Source organism: Phalaenopsis equestris, unplaced genomic scaffold, assembly GCF_001263595.1.
Source record: "Phalaenopsis equestris unplaced genomic scaffold, ASM126359v1 Scaffold000151, whole genome shotgun sequence".
Classification (NCBI taxonomy): Eukaryota; Viridiplantae; Streptophyta; class Magnoliopsida; order Asparagales; family Orchidaceae; genus Phalaenopsis; species Phalaenopsis equestris.
Genome location: NW_018164593.1, coordinates 1,218,348 through 1,241,987, shown reverse-complemented (window position 1 = coordinate 1,241,987; position 23,640 = coordinate 1,218,348). Strand labels below are relative to the sequence as shown.

Genomic DNA, 23,640 nt, shown 5'->3' with positions numbered 1-23,640 from the left:
AGAAAATAATATCTTTAACAATTGAGATTAACTTACAACGTCGTTGCACACGGCTTTGTGCATCTGGTTGGGTAATGAGTCGTACATTTTCCACTTCCCCTCACGCAGCTCAGCGACCAATAAAACCCAGTGTTGGTTGTTCAGAACAGGAATCATAATGATATCAGCTTTAAGAACTGCTTCTTTGGTGATATGAGTCAGAAATGATTTGGGGTTACCCATTTTATGATATGCCTGTATAATAAAACCAAGAGTTGACATATTCATATTATTTTTGAAATTCTTAATATAATTATACCTTGCTCGTTTAGATATTTAGATGTAGTCTTACCCAGTACAGTGGTGATACATAAATGTAGGGCCTAAAAAGAGATGGATCTGCATTCCTCTTATTGTTCAAAATCATAGCCTGAGCGTCGACATGATCATTTGCTACCATGCCATTGCATAATAACTCCATCATTGCCCGACAATCTATAAAAATGTTTTTCAAGTGCACTATAATATCACTCCTGCATGAGAATACAAATTCTAAATATAGTAAAGAACTTATCTTCATTCACTTAACCCCAAAAGATTTTCATTATAAAAAACACAGAATCACTCACTCATTGATGTACTTCGCCATGACCTGATCGATCACCGTCTGCGTTTCAGCTGATATCATAGATCTGCCGGGATAGTCGATCTGGGGGACAGCTGGAAGAGGCTACAAGAAAAAAGAAATTATGTCACATCACCTGCTCATCTGAAATACACAAGTAATTTAGATGATATAAGACTATGTATCAAAAACAAATTCCAAATAACACATTAACAGCATCTGGTACATCTCCTTCAGTTGTCACTGCTAGGACAGGTGATCCTGCTACAACTTCATCTTCAACTATTTGTTGCCCCTCTACGTTAAGGTCCGTATGTACACCAGAAAATACAATTATTTGAAGACCCATCTCTGCTACAGGGTCTATTATTGGTTCTTCGGGAATTTGTTGTGCTTCTACTATGTCGGTGGAATGTACATCAGCGTCTTCCCCGGGGATCATCGCCTCATCGACTTCCGCAGTTGTTTTTCGTCTCTTCAGTTCAAAGACAGTGAAAGGTGAACTCACCGCCTTCTTTCTTCTGCTTCGTCTACCCTTAACCCCCTGTATTAAGCTGGAAACAGACTGTTCAACTTTTTCTCCTTCAACAGGGGTTCCTTCTTCGACAATATATGACGGCTGGATTCTCTCCTCTCCAACAGAATCTTTATGCTGGGTAACATCAACAGAAGCTGAATGCTGGGTAACAAAATCGTGAGGACTCCACCCATGAGGGGAGGCTGGCTGGGGATCATCTATTCCGATATCTTTTCCTTTATTAGTTGGAATATTTTCAGATTTATCAAACTTATGTTCCAGCACCGACATTTGGCCCTGCAAACTCGATACTCCAACAGTTATTGTATTCAAGGTTCCCTGAAATTCAGTGAACCATTTTTCTTGCCCTTTAAGCAGCTGGACTATTGATTCCATGCTTTTATTTATTGTGTTATACAATGGCTCCGGGGCGATGTCCCCTGAATCAACTGGCCCCATATCAAATGATGCAGGTGCCTGTGCTCTGCCCTGGACTTGCGTCATAGAAACTGGACCAGGTAATCCTTCATCTGGATTGGATAATAAATTGAACTCATCCTCTTTCAGATCCAAAAATTTATCATGAACCTGCGAGTAATTTCAAAAAGAAATGCTTTCATCATTAATAGTTTCAAAACGACATAATAATTTAATTGGAAATTAAAGATATATGTAACTTGCCTGATCAGGAGTCAACATCTTAAAAGCTATATCCAGTTGGGATGAGCTCAAGCTTACAGTTGTTGGCCACCTCAACATTCGAGGTCTAGCCTCAGGATTCGCAGGAGTAATCAAAGAAGTGTGCTCATAAAACCAGAGCTGTGTGAAAAAGACATATTTAGCTTTAGACAAAGAAATCAAAATAAATAGCATTTGGTTTTAATACGATGTACTTACCGTTAGCAAAAAAAGAAAACCATTTATATATCCCAAAGGCCGGTTCCGCCTTATTTTGATGGCAACCGCATTTATTTGCTCAATAAGATATTCACATAGCGCAGCGGGCCAATTAAATGAAGCAAATGTATCTACATTCTCTCCAAAGATGTAAAGTCCTTTGGATACACTGAAATTACTAGACGGAAAAAATAAATTTGATAACAGATAGTTTATATACAATTGATTAAAAGGGGCAGAAGACTCCCCAGTTCCGAAGGTCAACAGATCAGCCTTCATTTGACGGGCATCAACGCCACAGGATGGAACTTTCTTCCACTTTGGAACTTCTCCTCTATTTGGCATGCCAACCAAGAGGGCAACTTCATCAGGATTAATCCTCAGTTCTTTCCCTCCCAGTCTGAAAACCATTTTTTCATGTATCCAACATTGCAATATTTGAAGTGTGACCACATTGTCTTGGGGATAAGGTGGAAGTGCAAAGAACTGATCAACATTCAAGGTTTTCAGCTCATTCATCATCCCGTCAGATACGACAAGCCTGACCTTATCAAGTGCATCTCGAACTACAGATGGTCGACATCTAGAACTGATGGACCTTGGGTTCACAAACCTACATCAAACAAAATAGTGCAAAAAAATATAAGGGGTTATGTATAAATGTTTTATTACGGGAATACAATGGTAATATTTAAGCAATATTATGTGATCTAGCATAGTATTATTTAGGTTATATTATGGTGATACTTACGTTGTATTCTAACATGGTAGTGTTTTGGTTATATTATGGATGTGTTGCTGTTGTACTGCTGTTGTATTTTTTTGTACAGGTTTAGTACTTAGGTTATATTCTAGAAGTATTTCTGTTGTATTCAGGTAATATTATCAAGGTTATATTCCAATGTAGTATTAAGGTTATATTCTGGTAGTTTTTCCGTTGTATTCTGTAATTATTATAGTATTATCTCTCTGATACTCAGGTAATATTATTTAGGATAACATGGTAGTGTTTTGGTTATATTATGGTTGTGTTGCTGTTGTACTGCTGTTGTATTTTTTTGTACAGGTTTAGTACTTAGGTTATATTATAGAAGTATTTCTGTTGTATTCAGGTAATATTATCAAGGTTATATTCCAATGTAGTATTAAGGTTATATTCTGGTAGTTTTTCCGTTGTATTCTGTAATTATTATAGTATTATCTCTGTGATACTCAGGTAATATTATTTAGGATAACGTTATATTCTAGTGTTACTCAGAATTAGTGCTTAGGTTATATTATAGAAGTTTTTCAGTTGTATTCGGGTATTATTATTATTAAGGTTATATTTTGATGTAGAATTAAGGTTATATTCTGGTCATTTCTTCGTTGTATTCTGTTATTATCATAACATTGTTTCTGTAATACTGAGTTGAGATTTAAGGTGTTGTTAAATAGTGGTTGCTTTTGTATTATAATTAAATAGCAAGTTTTATTGCTGTTTAATGATGATTTTTAAAGGTAATATTGTGTGCACGTGTGTAGAACTCAAAAACACTAAAATAAAAATTACCTGGATGAACCCTCTTCGCTTTCCTTCTTCTTTCGCTCTTTTCCTTCCTTTTTCTTGGGTTTCTCGGCTTGCATTGTCGATTCCTCTTCGGTTTCCATTATCACGGGCTCTTCCGTCTCCATTCTCACTGGCTCTCTTCGGTTTCCAACGACAAATCTAACAGCCTGAGTTTATCTGATTCAAAAACCCTAAAAGATTGAATAAAGATTGAATGAAGGTCCTCTGTGCGATCCTCGCTCGGGCGTCGTTTGGTTTTTCGAGGAATAAGTTTCTTTCAGGCGCTCAGTTAACTTTTACACGTTTCGGGCCAGATTCGGGCCGGGTCGCGCCGTATACATGTCTCAATTTAATTTTTTAAGTTGTGGGGCCCACTATTCCAGGTGTCATATTTCCATTGGACACCGCAAGCATAGTTGCGTGCGGTGTCTGCTAGCAACCTACCCCTCCATTGCGCATTGGATTCGTACAGTTTGGGAATGGAAGGGAGGGAAGGAAGAGGAGGCGAAGAGCTCCGGGCTGCGCTGCTTAAAGATGACGAACCGATCCCGCCGCCGCCAACACCATCGGCGGCAGGGGCCGGGATGGGTTCCGGAATGGTTCGGTTCAGGAACTCGGTGACATCTCTGCGAAGGGGCTTCCTCATGAGACTCCCTGAGAAGGTGAGGGTAGGTGTCGACCCTGAGAAGCCTTCGGACTTCGTCACATCTAACGTCGAAGGATTGAAGAAAGGTATTGCCCTTTTTTGGTTTTTTGTTTCTTTTTGCTAATGACGATTCCCGTACGCGGATATGTTTTGGCTTGTCCTGTTGTCGAAATTGGTTAGGAGAGAAAGAATACTATCAGAGGCAGTTCGAGACTCTGAGATCCTTTGAGGAAGTGGATGCTTTGAACGAGCCTGATTCCGTCACTGAAGAAGAGCAGAAGGCGGAGATAGCAGAGAGTGAATTTGCTATGAAAATTTCAAATTATGCTAATATTCTTCTATTAGCACTGAAGGTATCATGTTTAATATTATTATTATTTTGGTTTATTAAAGTCCGTAGATTCACAATGTTCGGCTTAGCTGGTAGAGCTGCCTTCACCTTAAAACTGAGGAGAGCGGCAATCCTACAAAAAAAAAAAAAAAAAAAAAAAAAAAAAAAAAAAAAAAACTAGTCAGCATTCTGTTACGTATAAAATGGGAAATTTACATTCTGTTATTTATAAAATTTGTCATCGGTTCAGTGTATTGATCAAGTCACCGAATAAATTTATTGGAAAGTGCAGATTTATGCTACAATAAGGAGTGGATCAATAGCCATCGCTGCTTCCACTCTTGATTCTTTGTTGGACCTTATGGCTGGCGGTATTTTGTGGTTTACTCATTTGTATATGAAAAAGGTGAACATTTACCGGTTTCCAATTGGCAAATTGAGAGTACAACCTGTGGGCATCATTGTTTTTGCTGCTATAATGGCTACTCTAGGTATTCCTGCTTATGTCTTAGTCATTTTTCTGTTTCCCTCTTTAGTTGTTCTTATTTAATGGGCTGAAGTTCTTGGTATTCCTGAAATTTTTTAATTAGGATTTGGCTACTTCAATTATAAGGGTTTGGATTTCCAAGGCAGTTTCAGTAGTCTCAACATTTGTGTTTTTCACTGCAAAGCTTAAAGGCAAAAATATCACTTTGTCTGTGTTGATTGAGATGTAACACAATCACCTGTTTTGTAGCTGAAAGTTGGACGTGGAGAAAAAAAGCATTGATGATAGTTTTCCTTTTCTTCTCAGCTCTTCTCTACTAGTAGATTTGTTTTCTCTTCCGTTCTCTCTTGTTGTCCTCCCTTTCATGTTTATATTTGCTTATGATTTTGTGATGTTTTACGAGTAAGGATTACTTGGGTTTATATAATGAAGAGTTCAATTTCCAACATTAATGATTAAGTACCGTTGAAGACTTTTCTGGTAACATGTATTTAGCACTTTTTTGGTAATTCAAGTACTTCAAATATTTTGCTACAAATATATTTCGAAGATATTTTTTTTATTTCATTAATGTCAGGAGTGTAATTCCTACTTAGAAGAATGCCATCATCATCCATTGTAAGAATCGTAGTGTTGGGAGAAGAGAGTCATTAATGATGGAATGATCAATAGCGCTTCTTTATAGTCTAATACCGATGAGAGCTTTACAGAGTCTGTCAAACCAATAGCAATGACTTTTCTTTAATCCACATACAACTTTTTTACATCCGTATATTTTGCTTTTCTCTTGAGTTTTCTATCCTAAAGTTTGCTCTGTATAAGTAGCTATTGGCAGATCTCTATAGAGAAAAGCATACTTGAATCATTTGGAGCATATTTTATCCTTGAATAATGACAATAAAGAGAAGACGATGAAAAAAATTAAGCAAAGCTACTGAGAAGAAAGTCTTAAAATGGTTGATGTGATGGACCTCTGTATACCATTTTGTAACTAATCAAAGCTTTTATAGCATTCAATAAAATGTTATGGATGGTAACTTTATAGAAAAGAACTGGCAACATGAAGTGTGCTTAAACCTAGAATGAGGCTTAACCAAATCATTGGCATGAAAATAAATAAAAGCATTCATTTTGGTGCCTATTATAAACCTCTAGCTAGCTTCTAGTTGATCCTTAAGATAAATTGTGAGAATAGAGATAGTAGATGAAGACAATGCAATCTTGACAAAAGAAAGATTATAGATGATCAAAGGATATAAACAGGAGTAGCCGTATTTATTATAATGTCGTTTATATTTTCACAATGGAATAGGAAGATGTATATTTCAGCGCTTAAGTTTAGGTGAATGCTTAATCATAGTCGATGAGGTGGATGGAGTTAATACTATGAATACAAAATTGTAAGGGAGCAGTAGCAACCATCACGACTAACGTGGTATGTAGACTAATAGAGGAGAATTATGAAGGCATGAATTATGAGAGATAGAGAGGGACTAAGTGCAGGTATAACCTTAAATATGCATCAAATTGAGCGAGATGAGAATTTTTCGTGTGGGCTAGGCTAAAAAATTGAACAAAATCAACATAAAGGAAAATTTGAGGGATAATAAAAAAAAATTGAGTAGCCTTACCCTACGCAATGGAGAACAATTGAATCATTATTTAGCAAGATATGATAATGACATCCCAAAAAAAGTTGTTACTTCAACCACATTGTTTTTCTGGGAAATGCATGGACAAGATGATTAATTTGTAACACTATTCTCAACAAAGAAAGAGGAAATAGGAGATTTCATGTATTAAAGCTCATATTAATATGTAGTGTTTCAACTTATCCATCATCAGAGATTCGATCAAAATATTTATGTTGGAAATTTATTTGACATTTTACACTTTAATAGATATAAAACCTTAGATTCGTCAATTCTAATTTTTATAAGGAGGGGATAAAACTAGGTGATTTGTAATTGCAAATTTTTATATTCTTTTTTTGGTGGTTATTAAAATTATTAGACTTGTCAACTCCAGTCATTCAGAGGAGGAATGTCAAATTAATTGAGCGGGACTTACAATCATTTCTTAAAGACAAAGTGACCCAATTGAAAGCATGCATGATTTGATTATTTTGAATTTCATTTTTAAAACATGAGGCATCTTAACTTTTAAATAATCATAGATTTTTTTGAAAGGATTTTGCACGCTTTTCAAAGCTAGAATTATTTGAGTGGAAATTCGACTTTGACCCGTACAACATTCTTAGACTATTTAATTTTAAACATTTAGTTAATTTGGTGGAGTATATGTGTGTTTTTAATTTCATTTGTTTGATTTCTTAAGATAACATTGTATGTCTCAAGGCAATTTATATGATTTTAAAACATGAATTGAATCAATAATTATTTTAAAAGATACGTGTCAGACCTGAAGTTATATAAAATTACATAATTTGAATGAATATATTAATGCATGCACAGATTCACTTTAAGCTTTTAAAATATCATCTTTTGTTCGTTCGCAATATATTGCGAAACCGATGACGAATGCACATATGTAGTCATGGTTTAACATTTTAAAAATGACATTAATATGCTTTATTTATGAGAACACAATTTCCCTGCATTTAAAGCTTTCTTTATGAGAGGGCAACATTGACGACAGTGAGGGATTGCGAAGATGGATCACTTGCGTATGATTTTGTTTTGCTTATAGAGGAGCCGATCCTTTCTGGTGACAGATAGGAGTGGAGCAAACTGAGAGAGTCGCCGAAGAAGGAAAGGGAGGGTGTGGTCCACTAGGGCCATAATCACCCATGCAAGGAGGAGAAATTAAAAGAATTTGGAGGGAAAGTTAGTAAGGAAAGTTTTTGAAATACTGGGAAGGGATTCTATTAAGGGGAAAACTTAGAATTTTATTTTTTTATGTATGTTTTTATTGTGGCTGTTGTTTTTTTTTCTTCTTGTGGTTTTTCTAGTAATGTCTAGGGTTGTGGGAGAGATGATTTACTTCTTACATAGTAGATCAGCCTTGTATCTTTCCCATGTTTTTATTGTGGCTGTTGTTTTTTTTCTTCTTGTGGTTTTTCTAGTAACGTCTAGGGTGTGGGAGAGATGATCTACTTCTTACATAGTAGATCAGCCTTGTATCTTTCCTTTGATTGTTATAAGAGCTGCCATTGTTTTTGTTTTTTCACTTTTCTATTGTGATTTTGTTGTAGTTTGTTCGTTGATTTTGGTGTCGAGGCATATTAAATTGGTATCATAGCATAGATCTTGGTGGGAGGGCAGCAAAAAATGATGATGTGCTAGGATTAGAGCAAATCCAATCTGGAATGGAAGAAAGGTTTGCGACTATTGAGGACAAATTTTCTTCTATTGAAAGTCGAATGAATGATAGATTTGTAGGCATATGAGAAATGCGGGTGATGCTAAAAAAGCTCATGGAGATGCAATCCAAGGTCATGCCGACCACTCCAGTTGCAAACTCTAACCAAAGGTTGATCACGGAATCTTTGGTCAGGCCAAAAGGAAAGGAAATCGAGCGAGAAGACAACGAAGATGACATCATCTACTTATAAGAGCGCCCCCTTGAGACTCTGAAAGAAGGGGGAGTGGAAACTTCCGATGGAGGGGAATGGGTTGAAAATTGGAGAAGGAATGGAGGAAGGGGCGTGAAAATATATGATGGAGGAAGAAGGGAATCAGGAGTCGGAATATGCCCACAGAAGGGAGTTTCACCCTAGATACATGGTGGGAAATTTCAGAGGGAGTAGAAATTGAGGTAGAGATGCAAGGGTCAGAAAATTGAAGAAGCCGATGTTTGAAGGGGAGGATACACATGGATTGGTGTATCAAGTGGAACGATACTTTGCAATCAACAAGATGATTAAGGAAGAAATGCTCATGACAGCGGGATTATGTTTGGATTTTGGAGGGAAAGGCTTTAGCGTGGTTCCAGTGGATGAAGGCAAGATATTTGATGTACTCTTGGTAGTGGTCTAAGGATTTCCTGTTGAAGCGTTTCCGAGCTATTTTGGGAATAAGACCTACAAGAACAATTTTATGCTCTGACTCAGGAGGGGACGATTATGGATTATCGACAGAAATTCAAGCTCTTATCGGAGAGGTCGAGGGGGATTTCTACAGTAGGACTGGAAAAGAACTTCTTGAAAGGTCTAAAACCCGACATAATAGTAGCCATCCGCCCCTTGAAACCGCGTAGATTGAGGGAAATGATGGAGTTTGCCCAGATGATGGAAGATGAAGGATAAGAAACAAGTGAAGAAAACCGAAAAAGGCGACAACACTAGGGGATTCTACAAGAACACCATGACAGCCAGAACACCAATGACCTGGACAATTTTTATTTCAAAAAGTGAATCGAAGGAGAAAAGCACCGGACCCCAGCCCGGGGGTAATTTCAAGTGCCTCATAGATGCAGAAGTGCAGAACAAAAGAACCAAAAGATTATGCTAGTGCTTTGATGACAAATACGCCCCTGGACACCATTGCAAGGAGTGCGCCCTTCAAGTTATTTTAGTTCAAGAGGATGTTACAGAGACTGAAGGATCAGAAGAGGAAGCAACAGAGGAGGAGCATATGCATTTGGATGTGGCGGAGGTGCCCCTCAATTCGGTGGTGCGATTTACCCTTAGTCGAAACATGAAGATGAGGGAATGCATTAGAGAACCAATTGTGGTGTTGGTATATAACATGACCACACATAACTTTATCTCAAATCAGAGAAGTTAGGGTTGAAGCTGGTGACTTCAAAGAGCTTTGAAGTCATGATGGCGACAGGGGTTTTGACACTACACGACCTATAGGCGGTGGAAAACTTGCTTCCTTTAGATTTGGGCAACACAGATGTGATTCTGAGGATGAAGTGTCTGTGAACATTGAGAGAGATGAAGGTGGATTGGAAGTCCTTAATGATGGATTTCCAAGTGGAGGGTAGAAAAGTGTTGCTTGGAGGAGGTGTTAGCTTATGCAAAACCATGGTCAAGTTGATTTTGGGAGCAGGACCGAGTTACTTTGTGGAGTTGCAGAGCATTGAGGAGGTTCGAGATTCAGAGTTGATAGAGTTTCCATAAGGGTTTACTGATGTTTTCCAGCTTCCAAGTGGGTTATGACCTCGGAGGGAGCACAAGCACTTTATTACATTGAAGGAGGGTGTTTCTTCAATCAGCGTTAGACCATACAAGTTCCTCTAGATTCAGAAGGATGAGATGGAGAAGCTGATCCGGGAGATGCTCGAGATTGGGATTATCAGACCTAGTGTGAGCTATTTTTCCAGTTCCTGTTGGTGAAGAAAAAATATGGTAGTTAGAGATTTTGTGTGGGCTACCGGACTTAGAACAAGGAAACAGTGTTGGAAAAATTTCCTATTCTTGTGATTGATGAGTCGCTAGATGAGATTTATGGGGCATTCATTTTTCTCACAAACTCATCTTAAGTCAGGGTATCATCATATTAGGATGAAGCCGGCGGATTTGCACAAGAAAACATTCAAGACACATGAAGGACATCATGAGTTCTTAGTGATGTTGTTTGGCTTCACTAACGCCTTGACGACATTTCAATCTCTCATGAATACGGTTTTTCAACATTATCTCTAGAAATTTGTCCTGATTTTCTTTGATGATATTCTGATCTATAGTCGTACAGAGACATAACTTGTGGGGCACCAAAGGGCAGTCATGGAGACGTTGAGGGAACACCAGTTGTGTATGCTAACTTGAAGAAATGTTCTTTTGCTCAATTACAGGCGGAGTATCTAGGACATGTGGTGACCAAAACGGGAATAATATTGGATCAGTGCAAGATCAAGGCTATGGTTGATTGACCCTTATCAAGGAATTTGAAGGAGTTGAGAGGATCTTGTGACTGACATGCTACTGCCAGAAGTTTTTAAGAGGATATAACACGATAACATGGTCATTGATGGAGCAGTTGAAGCAAAATAATTTCAAATTGGAGGAAGCAACAACACAGACATTTGAGCATCTGAAGAGGGTCATGACTAGTGTACCGGCATTAGCACTTCCAGATTTCAGTAATTCATTTGTGGTGGAGACAGATGCATTAGGATATGAATTCGGAGCAGCGCTCATGCAGGATCAGCTGCCGATTGTCTACTTCAACCTGGTTCTGACAGCTAAAGCGAGGCTAAAGTCAGTATATGAACAGGAATTGTTGGTCATCTTCTTGGCTATTTAAAAGTGGCAGCTTTACTTGCTGGGATGACATTTTTTTATCAGAATAAATCAGATGAGTTTAAAGTATCTTTTGGAACAACGGATGGTGACTGAGTAGCATCAAAGATATCTATCCAAGCTACTTGAGTATGTTTTCAAGATTCAGTACCGGCAATGATTGAAGAACAAGGCAGTTGATGCATTGTCGAGAAAGGTGGAACAACCCCAATTGACGGCCCTATTAGTATCTTTGGTCATATATTGGGAAGCCTTGGAATAGGAGATCGTAGGGGATGAAGAGCTGAGGAAGATAAGAGCCAGATTACTACAAGATCCGAACAATCATCCAGGATATGCATTGAGTGGAAAACAACTGCTCCACTAGGGGTGAATCGTGCTACCCAAGGCGTCAGAGTATACTCCCAGCTTATTGCAAGAGTTTCATGACAGTGCGATCAGGGGACATTCATGGGTGTATAAAACCTACAGTTGTTTGTGTTTCCGTTCATTTTTCACTTTTTTTATTTTAAAAAAAAAGTCAGCTTGTCGATCGTCGTATACTTCTCTCATTCAAATAAATCTCTTTTCCGAATCAAATCATTGATTCGAAGAGGAGATGAACCGAATAAGAATGGACATACAACAAAATGACAAATAAGAGAAAAGAAAAATGTGGAGAGTCTACGTGCGAAAAACCTCGCAAGGATATGTTAAAAATGTTTACCCAAACAAGATCAGACGAAGGCACCTTGGATCAACCAATATCCGCAAAAGAAGTATTTACGTAGACTACTCATAATCAAAGAGTCGGATGTATGTTCCTGTTATGGGGTCAAAAACACTCCCAGAGGAACGTATTTGTACTAGTTAATTATATCATGAGGGACATCAAAGAATACTCTCGATAAAAGTGTTTTCGTTTTATATTATCATAGACCTGGGGTATAGGCTATCAAAGGAATGTTATTTTGTGTGGGAATGTCATGATGCTTCAAAGCTCTCGCTAAGCTATCAGACAGAGAGTGAGTCTCTCACATCTCAAATGGGTAGCAGCTAATCAGCATATGGAGCCCACGGAATAACCTAAATTACCTTGACGGAGATTTCCCAATGCGTCAAAGCACGGCTGAGACATAGGGGCAAAAGACAAATCGTCGTATCCCAAACGAGCTGCAACTCATTGGCATCAGACCGTTAAAATGATATTGACGAAGTCAAGAAGCAAAATGGCTCAAAGGGGCTCAACAACAAGAAGATAAAGAGATCCTAAAATAGCCAATGTGAGCAAGAGAGGTATGTAAAGTACCAAAAAATAGCTGATTTGGGCATATGAAAATATAACAAAAAAAGTATCTTTTTGAGAGGGATTGGACGGGCTTCTACATGCTACGAAGTCGTTGCCACCCCGATGAAAATGAAGAGACAGCGAGGTCTCCAAGAAGGATGTCAGTGAAGAGGAGGTGGTCGTCGGTGAGGTGGATCGCCGACGAAGGAGCCACGAAACATGCCCTAGGTCACATTTCTTTGGCCCAAGAGGTGGCTGGTTTGCACATCGAAGGCAGGAGAACAGCTAGCCGACAAGAAGCACGTCAGAGGAGACCTTGCCGGCGGGAGGGGAAGCGAAGGGGAGGGTTCGACCAAGGAAGAAGGCCGGCAAAAGGGAGGCTCGGACTGGAAAAGGAGGTCGGAGAGGGAGAGCTCGGACCAGCAGCAGCAAGGTGTCGGCGTAGGAGGAGGTTAGAAGAGCGGCGCCGACGAGGAGAGGAGCAGGGGGCGGTGGCGGGGTTGGCCGAGAATAATAGGAGAAGAAAAGAATAAAGAGTGGCAACCACATGAGGGAGAGTTTGCCAGTGAGGACGCCGGCGTGGAGGAGGACGTCGGCGTCTGAGGATCTCGCCGGCTGGGGCGGGCTCCAGGCGGCGGGGGTGGGTGTCGAGCGAAGGTGGCAAACTTTTGGGGTTAGGGTTTTCACGAATTGTGGCCGGGGGGAGAAGTCGCGTGCGTAAGATTTAAATAGGGTTATTTAATATTTTTTTATTCCGTGGTGAAATGAACGCTTTTCTTAGGTAAAATTGATGTTCTGGACGCACTCGCGTGGTCTGTTTCGTCATCCGTGGTCGTTCGGACAACCTTTTCGACGATTGAGCTAAAATTATAACTCACACATTTTATGTGGTGAAATGAACGTTTTTCTTAGGTAAAATTGATGTTCTGGACGCACTTGTGTGGTCTGTTTCGTCATCCGTGATCGTTCGGACAACCTTTACGACGATTGAGCTAAAATTATAACTCACACATTTTAGCCTGATTGCGAAGCTGTAGCGAAATGGTGTCCTCCCTAGAAAAAATTGACGTTCCGGACGCACTCGTGTGGTTCGTTGCATCATCCAAAGTTATCCAGCCAAGTTCTCCGGTGGGCAAGCCAATTCGGGTTAATTTTTCGCATGACGTGGCACATAATATTCGTTGATCCGATCGGAGTCGTCCGACGAGCAGAATGACAACTGGTCTTCGCTTAAGCGAAAGCCAAAGTATAACAGAACGACTCTGGCCGCGTGCCCTTCACACGTGTCAGATGATCTCAACCGGATGTCTCGAGCTACGGGAAACAACATATGCATGAAGCGTGGCCCCAATTAGCTCATGTAGACATCCCACACATGTGACATCAAAAATTGATGCCAACAGTTTGGTGGTAGAATTTTATTGGGTGCGGATGCGTAGAAATGTCGAGGATATGGTGGCAAAGTGCAATGCATGTTAGCGACACAAGTACTTGACCACAATACTAGTAGGGTTACTACAACCATTAGCATTATTGGGAAAGGTTTGGGAAGAAGTGACGATGAATTTCATCGAGGGATTGCCACGGTCAGAATGGTGCACGTTGATCATGGTGGTCGTGGATTCTCTGAGTAAGTATGCACATTTCATTTCCTTACGACATACCTACACGTCAGTCTCGGTCATGATGGTGTTTTTCTGGGAAACGGTTTGTTTGCGTAGAGTACCATAATCAATTGTTTTGGATAGAGACAAATCGTTCCTCAGCTACTTCTGGAAAGAACTATTCAGGTTGCGAGGGACAGTCTTCAAGAGGAGCACAACATATCACCCTTAGACTGATGGATGGATGGAGGTGTTCAACAGGAATGTTGAGAGATACCTACATTGTTTTGTTTCTGATACATCGAAGTTATGGGTCAAGTAGATTCCCTGGACCGAATATTGGTATAACAAGTCATACCACACCGCATCACAGACCACTCATTGTAAGATATTGTATGAGCGGGATCCACCTCACTTGGTACATTATTGACATGGCGCCATATCAGTATCCAATGTCGATCGATACTTAGAGGAGAGGGACACGATATTAGTAGAGCTTAGGGGTATTTACTGAGAGCTCAATAAATTATGAAAATGATATTGGATGAACATAGAAGAGGTGTAGTTTGAACTAGTGGAACGTGGTCTACTTGAAGCTGAGACCCTACCCATAAAAGATATTGGCCAGAAGAAGCGAAAAAATTTCACCATGATACTATGGACCATATGAAGTGATGAGGCACATCGAGGAAGTGATTTATCGTTTGAAGTTACTACCATCGTTCGCACTACACCCAGTCTTTCATGTGTCACAACAGAGACGTACGATTGGGGATCATACATCCTCAACTACACTCACCGACGTTGACAAAAGACTTGGAGGTGATTTTGGAGCCATTAGAGATCGAAGGAGTGCGCCAAGGAGTAGGGGGAGAAAAAGAAGTATTGGTTAAATGGAAGGGGCTACTAGACTATGAAGCAATGTAGGAGCTTTACGAGGTGATCCACAAGCAGTTTTCATCTTTCCATCTTGAGGACAATGAGTCTTTTTGTGAGGGGATTAATGTTACGCCTATAGAGGAGCTGATCCTCCCTGGACCGGTTGAAATGAGCCCGTCCTTCCTGGACCAGCTGAAGATAGCATAACCGGTCCACAAACGGGTCGGTCTTGGCGACAGACAGGAGCAGGGTGAACGGGGAGAGTCGAAGAAGAAGGAAAGGGAGAAGTGTGGTCCACTAGGGCCATAATCACCTATGCAAGGAGGAGAAATTAAGGGAGTTTGGAGGGAAAGTTAGGAAAGAAAGTTTTTGAAATGTTGGGAAGGGATTCTATTAAGGGGAGAACCTAGGGTTTTTATTAATGCATAGTTTTGTTGTGGCTGATGTTTTCTTTCTTCTTATGATGTTCCTAGTGACGTCTAGGGTGTGGGAGAGAAGATCTACCTCTCGAATAGTAGACTAACTTTGTGCCTTGCTTGTTTTTGTAAGAACAACCCTTATTTATGTTTTTCCACCTATCTACTCCGATTTCGTCGTGGTTTGTTTGCTGACTTTGGTGCTGAGGCGTATCAAATTTCATTGATGAAAAACTTGCTCCTGTGTTTTCATCATTATATATTGATTTGTATTTACTATTATTGATCCTTTTGAGCGGCTTGCTATTCTTTCTGTTAATTTCAGCATTCTCTGTAGGCAGTCTACCTGCTCCACCATCAGCCAAAATAGTTCCAAAAGGTCTAACTTGCAAGTGATTATCTATCAAAGCATCTTCTGCTATCTTCTTCCTCTCCATTAAGAAACCTTTTGTATTCAGTCTCTAACTTCTCTAATGGTTTTGCCCTCTCGATCAATTGCTGAAGTTGATCCTCCCTTTTATACTCACCTCTATCAGCCTGCTTCAAATCTGGAGAAGAGCTTTTCTTATGGTGTTTTTGATTGTGATTGAGGCTCTCGGTGAGAATTTCGACTTTGCGGCCACATTTAAGAGGCTTCACATTATTCTTGTAAAGCTCACATTCGTCACCTGTCTCACGCTTTGATAGTATGAACACAACCTCCAGATCTAATTCAGCCACTGCAGAGATTGAGGGTGCCTCCGCTGCAGCCAAGATGGTGAAGTCAGGTTTCGGTGTAGCCGAATGCAGCCAAATAGGGCTGTGGCTTCTTCATTTGTTCTCAAGTGAGTTGCATGAGATAGAGGAGTGGGATCATGAGGGAGTTGAAGATGGAGGAGCTGTGTGGCTTCGGGCAGGGAAATTTGGAGTTTTAGAGCTCCTTATTCTCTACGATCACACCGTTGCTTCTCAGCGAAAGTATCGCAAGGGTTTCTGTTTGGAGACAAAGGAGAGGGGATGGAAATTTCCGAATGTCTATGTACGTTGTAATCTCGAATTGCTTTCTTGCTACCTTTAGTCACGACTGGCTCATGAATCATATCACGAGGAGGAAGGCAGTAAAAATGGTTGGAGCGAAAGATTGAATAGAGAAGTTGGATGTTTCGGAGGCCTTCACATGCAACAATGCCGTCGTTGCCTTCATAGCTACCTTAGCCACATTTCTATTGACGAAATGGATAAACAGAAGAGGGCGAGCATGGCTTAGCAGAGGAGGGATTGCGTGCATCAAGGGCTTCACATACGGCTAGGAGAGAAGAAGCAGAGAAGTGGTTTCAGTGTTTAAGACGCTCGAACCATATGTTTTGTTAACTGAAATGAGGATTCATTTCGATTGCAGGTACTCTAGGTGTAGGTATATCATATATGGGAATGAATGGAGCGGGAGCAGTTTCGACCGGGATTTTAGAAATAGAACTACTATAGAGATTGGGAGTAGTTATAGCTTTAAATATATTTTAATTTCTTTTCCTTTTTAATATATTTCTAAGGTCAACAAGTAACTCTCATTACCATGTTCTTCATACTAAGATAATGAAAGGCATGAAGAAGGATAAAATGTTACTGTATAGTTGTGAGTCCTAGTAGAAAAAGGACAAAAGAACGCCATCATTTGATTTTGGACATTTCAGTGGGATGGATGAAAAAAGACTCTTCATTTTGTTTATGCCAAATAGTTTGATCAATAGGATATATGTTATCTTGAAAATGCTTATCAAATTTTTCTTCCTAGTTTTTTTTTTTAATTCTCCTAAAGTAATTAATCATTGCTTTACAAAAAAAAAAAATCTAAATACAGATTTTCTTTCATTCTAAAGCTTAGGTGTCGGATATGTAAATACATAAGAATAGTATGCTGTGTATTTAAATTCCCATCTTATGTTTTGAATATATATATATATATATATATAATGATCATAATAATGCTAAATTAACAATATTTTCTTTCATTCATTTAGGTTTCCAAATTCTTGTTCAGGCTCTTGAACAGTTGATAGCAAATAAACCCTCTGAAAAGATGTCCCCTGTGCAATTGATTTGGTTGTATTCAATCATGTTGTCTGCCACTGTGGTGAAACTTGCTCTGTGGCTTTATTGTAGGCAATCCAGAAACAATATTGTTCGGGCCTATGCAAAGGTCTGTCAAATCTTTATTCGTCTTTCTGATAGTTTATTCTCTTGCATGGGTGGTTCTAAATTTTTTATAAATATTTATACAGGATCACTATTTTGATGTGGTTACTAATGTTGTGGGTTTGGCTGCTGCCATTCTTGGTGATAAATTTTATTGGTGGATTGACCCTGCTGGAGCCATTGTACTTGCTCTTTATACAATTATAAATTGGTCAGGAACTGTCTGGGAAAATGCAGGTTTTTCTACTGATTTGATGACCTGATATTTAAATATTTGAATTGATAGGTTTACCCTTTTCAAGAAGGAGCATTTACATGCATTTAAATATTTAACTAAACTTTATTTTTTACTTCTATACTGTCCAAATTTTTCGTATCACATAAAAAATACCCCCATTCTAACTTTTAAAAGGTTAAATACACCTTTTCATGCATACTTAGATGTTATGCATGTAATAATTGAAGTTCTGGTGTTAGATATGTAAATACATAGCAATTGAGTGGTATGTATGTATATCTTCCTTTCAAGAAGTACTTCAATGTTTAGGCTTTTAAGAGTTTGTTGCAGGTCTTTCTAGAGTGCTTCTCTCATAGCTATTTGTGTACATGTTAGTAACTTTGTTTTGGCTCTGTTTCATCTTGGAGTCTGGACTCCAGATACTGCAGATAACATTAAAACAAAGCATTTATTTCAATATTTGAGACTCCATATACAAGCACATAAATGATAAATATGAGTGTTATTTTGATTCATTGTTTGTGGATTCCTTTAATCTTATTATTGAAATGGCACCAGATTTGAGCTGTTGTTTATATTTCGTGAGTGACATTGCTTCAAATATTAGTACTTTTATCCTTTATTATCACCAGCTCAACTTCATTAGTATTGCTAAACTTTTGTATTTCTGTTATATGTATCATATTCTGCTAATCTTTTATCCTTTGTAATTCTATTAGGCATTGGTTTTGCTTCAACTAAATCCATAGTTATTTACCTTTTTTCGTGAATTTGTCTTTTTATTTTTATTTTTTATTTTTTTTATCTATGGTTTGTTCCTCTTCCTCTTTACCTGCATATATATTTGTTCCACTTAAATGTTTATCAAGCCTCAGACTTTCATTCACAAGCTTCAAATCTGCAATTACGTTTTTTATTTTCTTAATTTTTCTTATTTTCTTTATTTCTCCCTCTTGACATATTTCTGCCAGTTTGGACATGATTCTTAACTAATTAAATTTTGTGCTAGAGTTACCCAATGTTTTGCTGACTGAAGAAGCATCAACTTAATGGTGAAGATTCATCAGCTTAGGTTTAGGGGCATTTACACAGATATCACATAATTTTTATGTATTTATATATCTAACACCTAAATTTTCATGTTTACACGCATAGCACTCAAATCATTAATATAAAATAAAAAATCGCGCGCTGCTATCACTTTTTAAATGTGAAGTACACCTTTTCATATATAGATTTAAATCACCAAAGTGCCATGCTTGACAATTCCAGTGTGAAATATGTAAATACATAAGAATTTTTTGTTATATAGTGTGAAATTAGCCTACGCTGCAACCTTTGCGTTTAAGCTTTTATGTTAACTGGTTGAACAGCTTTAGCACGGTTGTCAATGCTACACATCTTAAGTTTTGAGTCCTGATGCGCTTATTTAATGATTTGCTTAAGCACGAGTAGAGGTTGGTTAAGCACATGTTAGCTAGCCATATTTGCTTGTATGAGGGTATGTATGAAAATTCAAAGAAGAAATTGTCTATGGTGCTCCTGAAACTTTGTTTTGTTTTCCTTGCTATTTCACTAACACTTAAACTATTTCCATTTAAAATACACCATCCAAATCTTGACAAACACAACAAAGTCCCAATTTATATCTTTCGCTTTCATTGAATTCTCAATGAGTTCGTTGTTGTGTTGGGAGATGATTAAATCTCATAAATAAATTTGAGAGATCTGAATAAAAACTTTTAAATAGAAGCGTGCAAAAAATATAAAAAAAAAGAAAAGAAAAGAAAACAAAGAAAACACAAGATCTAACGTGCAAAACCCCGATAATGGGAAAAACGCAAGAATTTACATCACACCAAGAAATCCACTATGAAGCAAATGAGGAGAATTACACAAATTACATCACACTCAAATCTCTCTATACTTTGGAGACACTCCAAGTTGCTTTTCTTCTCTCCTTTGCACAAGAGAATTCAAAATCCAATACAATTCCAATAAGCAAAACTGAAACTTCAAGTGAACTACTCAGTCGGTTACTGGCATTGGGGCGCTGCGATAGTGGCGCTACGAGACTCCAAATGTGCGATGCAGTGATGCATCCGAGCAATGTAGTGTTGTGCTCTCAGGTTTTGAACCTAGATTTGGCGCGACGGTGCTATCTTCCGGGCGTTGGGGCACTACTGGTCCGATGCGAGGCGCTGCTGGTCAGGCGTTGAGGAAGCAGATACATAATTTTTTTTTTTGCCCCCGAACCCAATGCAGGGGGGCACACCACCCCCCCTAACTCCCGGCAAACTCATTGTCAAGTTTAAACAGCCAAATTTTGGGCTTTGAGTTTATAATTGATCGACACAATGAGGCCCACATAATAACAGTTGTGGCATATGCAAATACAAAAAATCGATAGTTCATTTTTCCCAAGTATTACTTCCATTGATAGTTAAAGTTTGAGTGGCTGTAAGCAATTTTACTCAATACAAAATGAACATAGTCCGCAGCTCATTTTTTAAAGCTCTTTTGTCAAGCATGACAAGCTTTAAGAGAAGCATGTAGAGAAACTTGGAACCTATAAGTAATATTTCTGCATCAAACATGAGCAGTAATAGAAGCTATGTTGTGTAGATTTTGCATTTTCTTTCTGTGAATTAAGATTATTTTTGCAAACTCAGTTTGTACAAAGATATGCATATCTTGTTGGGGCATTACTTACATAGCACAGAATTCTTATGTATTTGCATATCTCAAATTTAAAATTTCATATTTACACACAGCACTAAAATTTTTAATATCACATAAAAATGGCACCACAAGTATTTAATTATTAACATGCATACCAACTCTTAAGATTTATTTATCCGCAAAAACATTTTTATCTATAGCGAGTTTCTGTTTACTGAAGTTCTATGCTGATGCCATGTTACAGTCTCCCTGGTCGGTCAATCAGCCCCTCCTGAGATGTTGCAAAAGCTCACCTATCTCGTAATAAGACATGATCCTCAAATTAAACGCGTTGATACTGTTCGAGCTTATACATTCGGAGTTCTTTACTTCGTGGAGGTATGTCATTTAATTATTTTGCCTTGGGAGTTGTAATTAATTAGAGTAATATATAGAGATAATTACATATATAACTCCAAACATTGCTATTTACAAAACTAGCACACATGATTTTTTTTTTGGACTATCAAATCGGTGCATTTACACATTGAAATGATCAAGCCATCGAGGATTTGATAAAAAATAAAAAAAGAATGAGTTGGGGTTTTCTCATGAATTTTGATATTTAAGTGAGAATTTGAGAAGCAAATGAAAGTGCTAGATTCACATATGCACACCTAAACTGTCATATTTACACACATAAAAAATAACGCTGTTATCTTTTTTTTTTCTAAAATTGAAGTACTCATTTTTATGTACAAGCCTAGAACACCCTTATCTGCTATGTATGTAAATATGAAAGTTCGGGTGTTAGATATGTAAATTCATAAGAATTATGTGCTAGGTATGTAAATTTTTCTTCTCTCTTTCACAAAATCTGTAGTATAGAGATCATCCATTCTTCCTATCTTAATTTTTTTAAAATTACATCCAATGATAGGTTGACATTGAGCTACCAGAAGACTTGCCTCTCAAAGAAGCTCATTCTATTGGAGAATCACTGCAGGTCAAGATTGAGCAACTTCCAGAGGTTGAGCGCGCCTTTGTTCACCTTGATTTCGAATGTGACCATAAGCCTGAGCATTCTGTTTTAATCATGCTGCCCAGCAGCTAAAGCTTCACCCTTCTGCTCAATGGTATGCAATTTAGCTTAATTTTCGTGAATAGCTTGTGTTCGGCTTTATAATTAGATTTCTTTTTGCTTTTTTACGAGCATAGTGAGGTGTCAAATATAACTATAATAAAGTTTAGGTGTTAGATATGTAAACCACCCAATCCTATGAATTTACATATCTAACACCTAGATTTTTTATTTTTTACATTTATAATGCCCAAAACTTTCATTTCACATAAAAAATACAACTATGTTAACTTTTAAAAGGTGATATATATATATATATATATATATATATATCTCCATGCAATATAAAAATTAAAATTTAAGTTTTAGATATAAAAATACATAGTGATAGGGTGGTATGCATGTAAATCTTTCTTTTTTATCTTAAACTTTGCTTTTGACTGTGGAGCAGACAATGGTTAAGGGCCTATATGATGAATATGATGTTTTATGAACTTATCATAATATTTTTTATTCACTCATTTTTTTTATATGCTATCTTTTCAGGGCATCAAACTGCATAAACAATTGTGTAGTGGCTGGGCTATAATAAGTTGCTTAGGATCATTTGCACACATGTTCCCACAATTTCATCTTACATCAGGAGAGAGAGACAAGCGATTTTGTATATTATTTGATTTGCATGTAATTATTCATGTAATATGGGGATTATTTTAAAACTGAAAAATAGCTGCTATAAAATAATAGTTAGGTCATCGTCAAAATATGCGGCATTTTCATGCATACCACCCAATTCTCATGCATTGCATATCTACCACTTAAATTTTGCTTTCTATATTTATGCCACTCGATTCTTTAACACAAAAATTTGAAACCACTCATTTAAACTGACTTATCTTTGTAGTATTCAAATTATTGGTTATATTATCCAATGCTTAGGGTTTTAAACAACAATGATATAAGTTGTTTTTTCAATGTGGGTATTGAACCCATATTTGTTGTCATGTAGATTATGCCCATGGAATAAAGTGCATTAGACCGAGGGAGAGGAAAAGAGAGAAAATAAGGGGGAGAGAACAAGAAGACTTGCCCATAGAGGCAAAGAGCAATGTCCTCGTATTTTGGCCCTTTTTATTTCTTGAAGGTAGTGATTATGTTGAGAATGAGAGAGTCTTCCTAGATGAGAGAGGTTAAGAGAAGATGGTCCAAATGTTCTATAATGCATGAAAGAGTTCTATTTATAGAAAATAGGAGGGCAAAATATAAATTAAATAATTACCCTTGCTTTAAAAAGAGTCGTATGGGTTGCTCTAGTTTTTTGGTCGGTGGCCAGTTGGTATGGCCATTTGAATGAAGGTGCTGACTGGAGGCGGTCGACCTCCTGGAAATTGGGGTGGCTGACCGATTGGATAGGGGAAGTGAGTGGCCAAAGGTTCATTGGCCGGCTATAGTGAGGGTGGCTAGTCGGTCATTCACTCGGTTGCCTCTGTTGTGTCGGGTTCATGATGCCTTGTACTTTTCGTCATTTATTTTTTTATTTGGGTTGTTAGATTTTCATGAGATCTTTGTAGACCATTTTTCGGTATATATATTAAGTTTTTCGATTTTGTTGCTTCTTAATAATGACAACTACAATAAGGAAAATAAAATTTATAAAACAAAAAATATGATCACATGTATTACTGACAATATTATCTGTTTAGGCGCTCTCTACGCTCCGTTCTGACATCTTTTGCGCTATCTCGTTGCTCTAAAGCAGTTTTCTCTGAATCGATTATTTTGTATATGTTGTCGGTCGGCTGACACAGTTTAACTATCGATTTGATCTGTTACTTAGAGTGCATGTTTTCTATTATCTTCTTTTATATTTGTGAAGTATATCAAACTTTTGTAAAGAAGTTTTTTTGTAAGGAAACCTAAGGAAAATTTGCAAGTTTTTATTATGGAAAGAAGAAGTGAAGTTTTCAGTTTGTTCAATCTTTTACCTCTCCGCGAAAGTTGCTTATGATTATTATTGGTGTTGATTGATGACTCTGATCTTTGGAAAAGATCATCAGTCATTTTGATGTACTTATCACCC

General features: G+C 37.9%; 3 protein-coding genes across 3 annotated transcripts; 1 reads left to right on the top strand and 2 right to left on the bottom strand.

The window, feature by feature from the left end:
* Window positions 1-18: 18 nt before the first annotated feature.
* Window positions 19-1,010, bottom strand: LOC110021914. Its single transcript, XM_020720623.1, has 3 exons — window positions 609-1,010; window positions 332-512; window positions 19-234 (listed from the first exon to the last, which is right to left on the bottom strand). Exons 1-3 carry the CDS (start codon window positions 665-667, stop codon window positions 28-30), a joined length of 447 nt encoding a protein of 148 aa, XP_020576282.1. The 5' UTR covers window positions 668-1,010; the 3' UTR covers window positions 19-27.
* Window positions 1,011-1,988: 978 nt separating this feature from the next.
* On the bottom strand, window positions 1,989-3,964 carry LOC110021909. The gene is made up of 2 exons (XM_020720619.1): window positions 3,571-3,964; window positions 1,989-2,631 (listed from the first exon to the last, which is right to left on the bottom strand). Exons 1-2 carry the CDS (start codon window positions 3,690-3,692, stop codon window positions 2,001-2,003), a joined length of 753 nt encoding a protein of 250 aa, XP_020576278.1. The 5' UTR covers window positions 3,693-3,964; the 3' UTR covers window positions 1,989-2,000.
* A 194-nt stretch (window positions 3,965-4,158) lies between these two features.
* On the top strand, window positions 4,159-22,994 carry LOC110021890 (metal tolerance protein 4-like; the record flags this gene model as incomplete). The annotated part of the gene is given in 8 exon segments (XM_020720593.1): window positions 4,159-4,299; window positions 4,394-4,566; window positions 4,837-5,035; window positions 17,406-17,584; window positions 17,667-17,817; window positions 20,745-20,878; window positions 21,420-21,615; window positions 22,107-22,994. Coding segments are annotated over 7 exon segments (1,151 nt in total), but the record flags the coding sequence as incomplete, so codon positions are not given.
* Between the last annotated feature and the right edge of the window lie 646 nt (window positions 22,995-23,640).

Coding starts and splice junctions, on each gene's coding strand:
- LOC110021914 (XM_020720623.1), bottom strand. CDS start 667: ATGATATCAGCTGAAACGCAGACGGTGATCGATCAGGTCATGGCGAAG. Junction 513..608: donor ATGGCGAAGTACATCAATGA/GTGAGTGATTCT, acceptor ATTCTCATGCAG/GAGTGATATTATAGTGCACT. Junction 235..331: donor ATGTATCACCACTGTACTGG/GTAAGACTACAT, acceptor TTTATTATACAG/GCATATCATAAAATGGGTAA.
- LOC110021909 (XM_020720619.1), bottom strand. CDS start 3,692: ATGGAGACGGAAGAGCCCGTGATAATGGAAACCGAAGAGGAATCGACA. Junction 2,632..3,570: donor AGCGAAGAGGGTTCATCCAG/GTAATTTTTATT, acceptor TGTTTGATGTAG/GTTTGTGAACCCAAGGTCCA.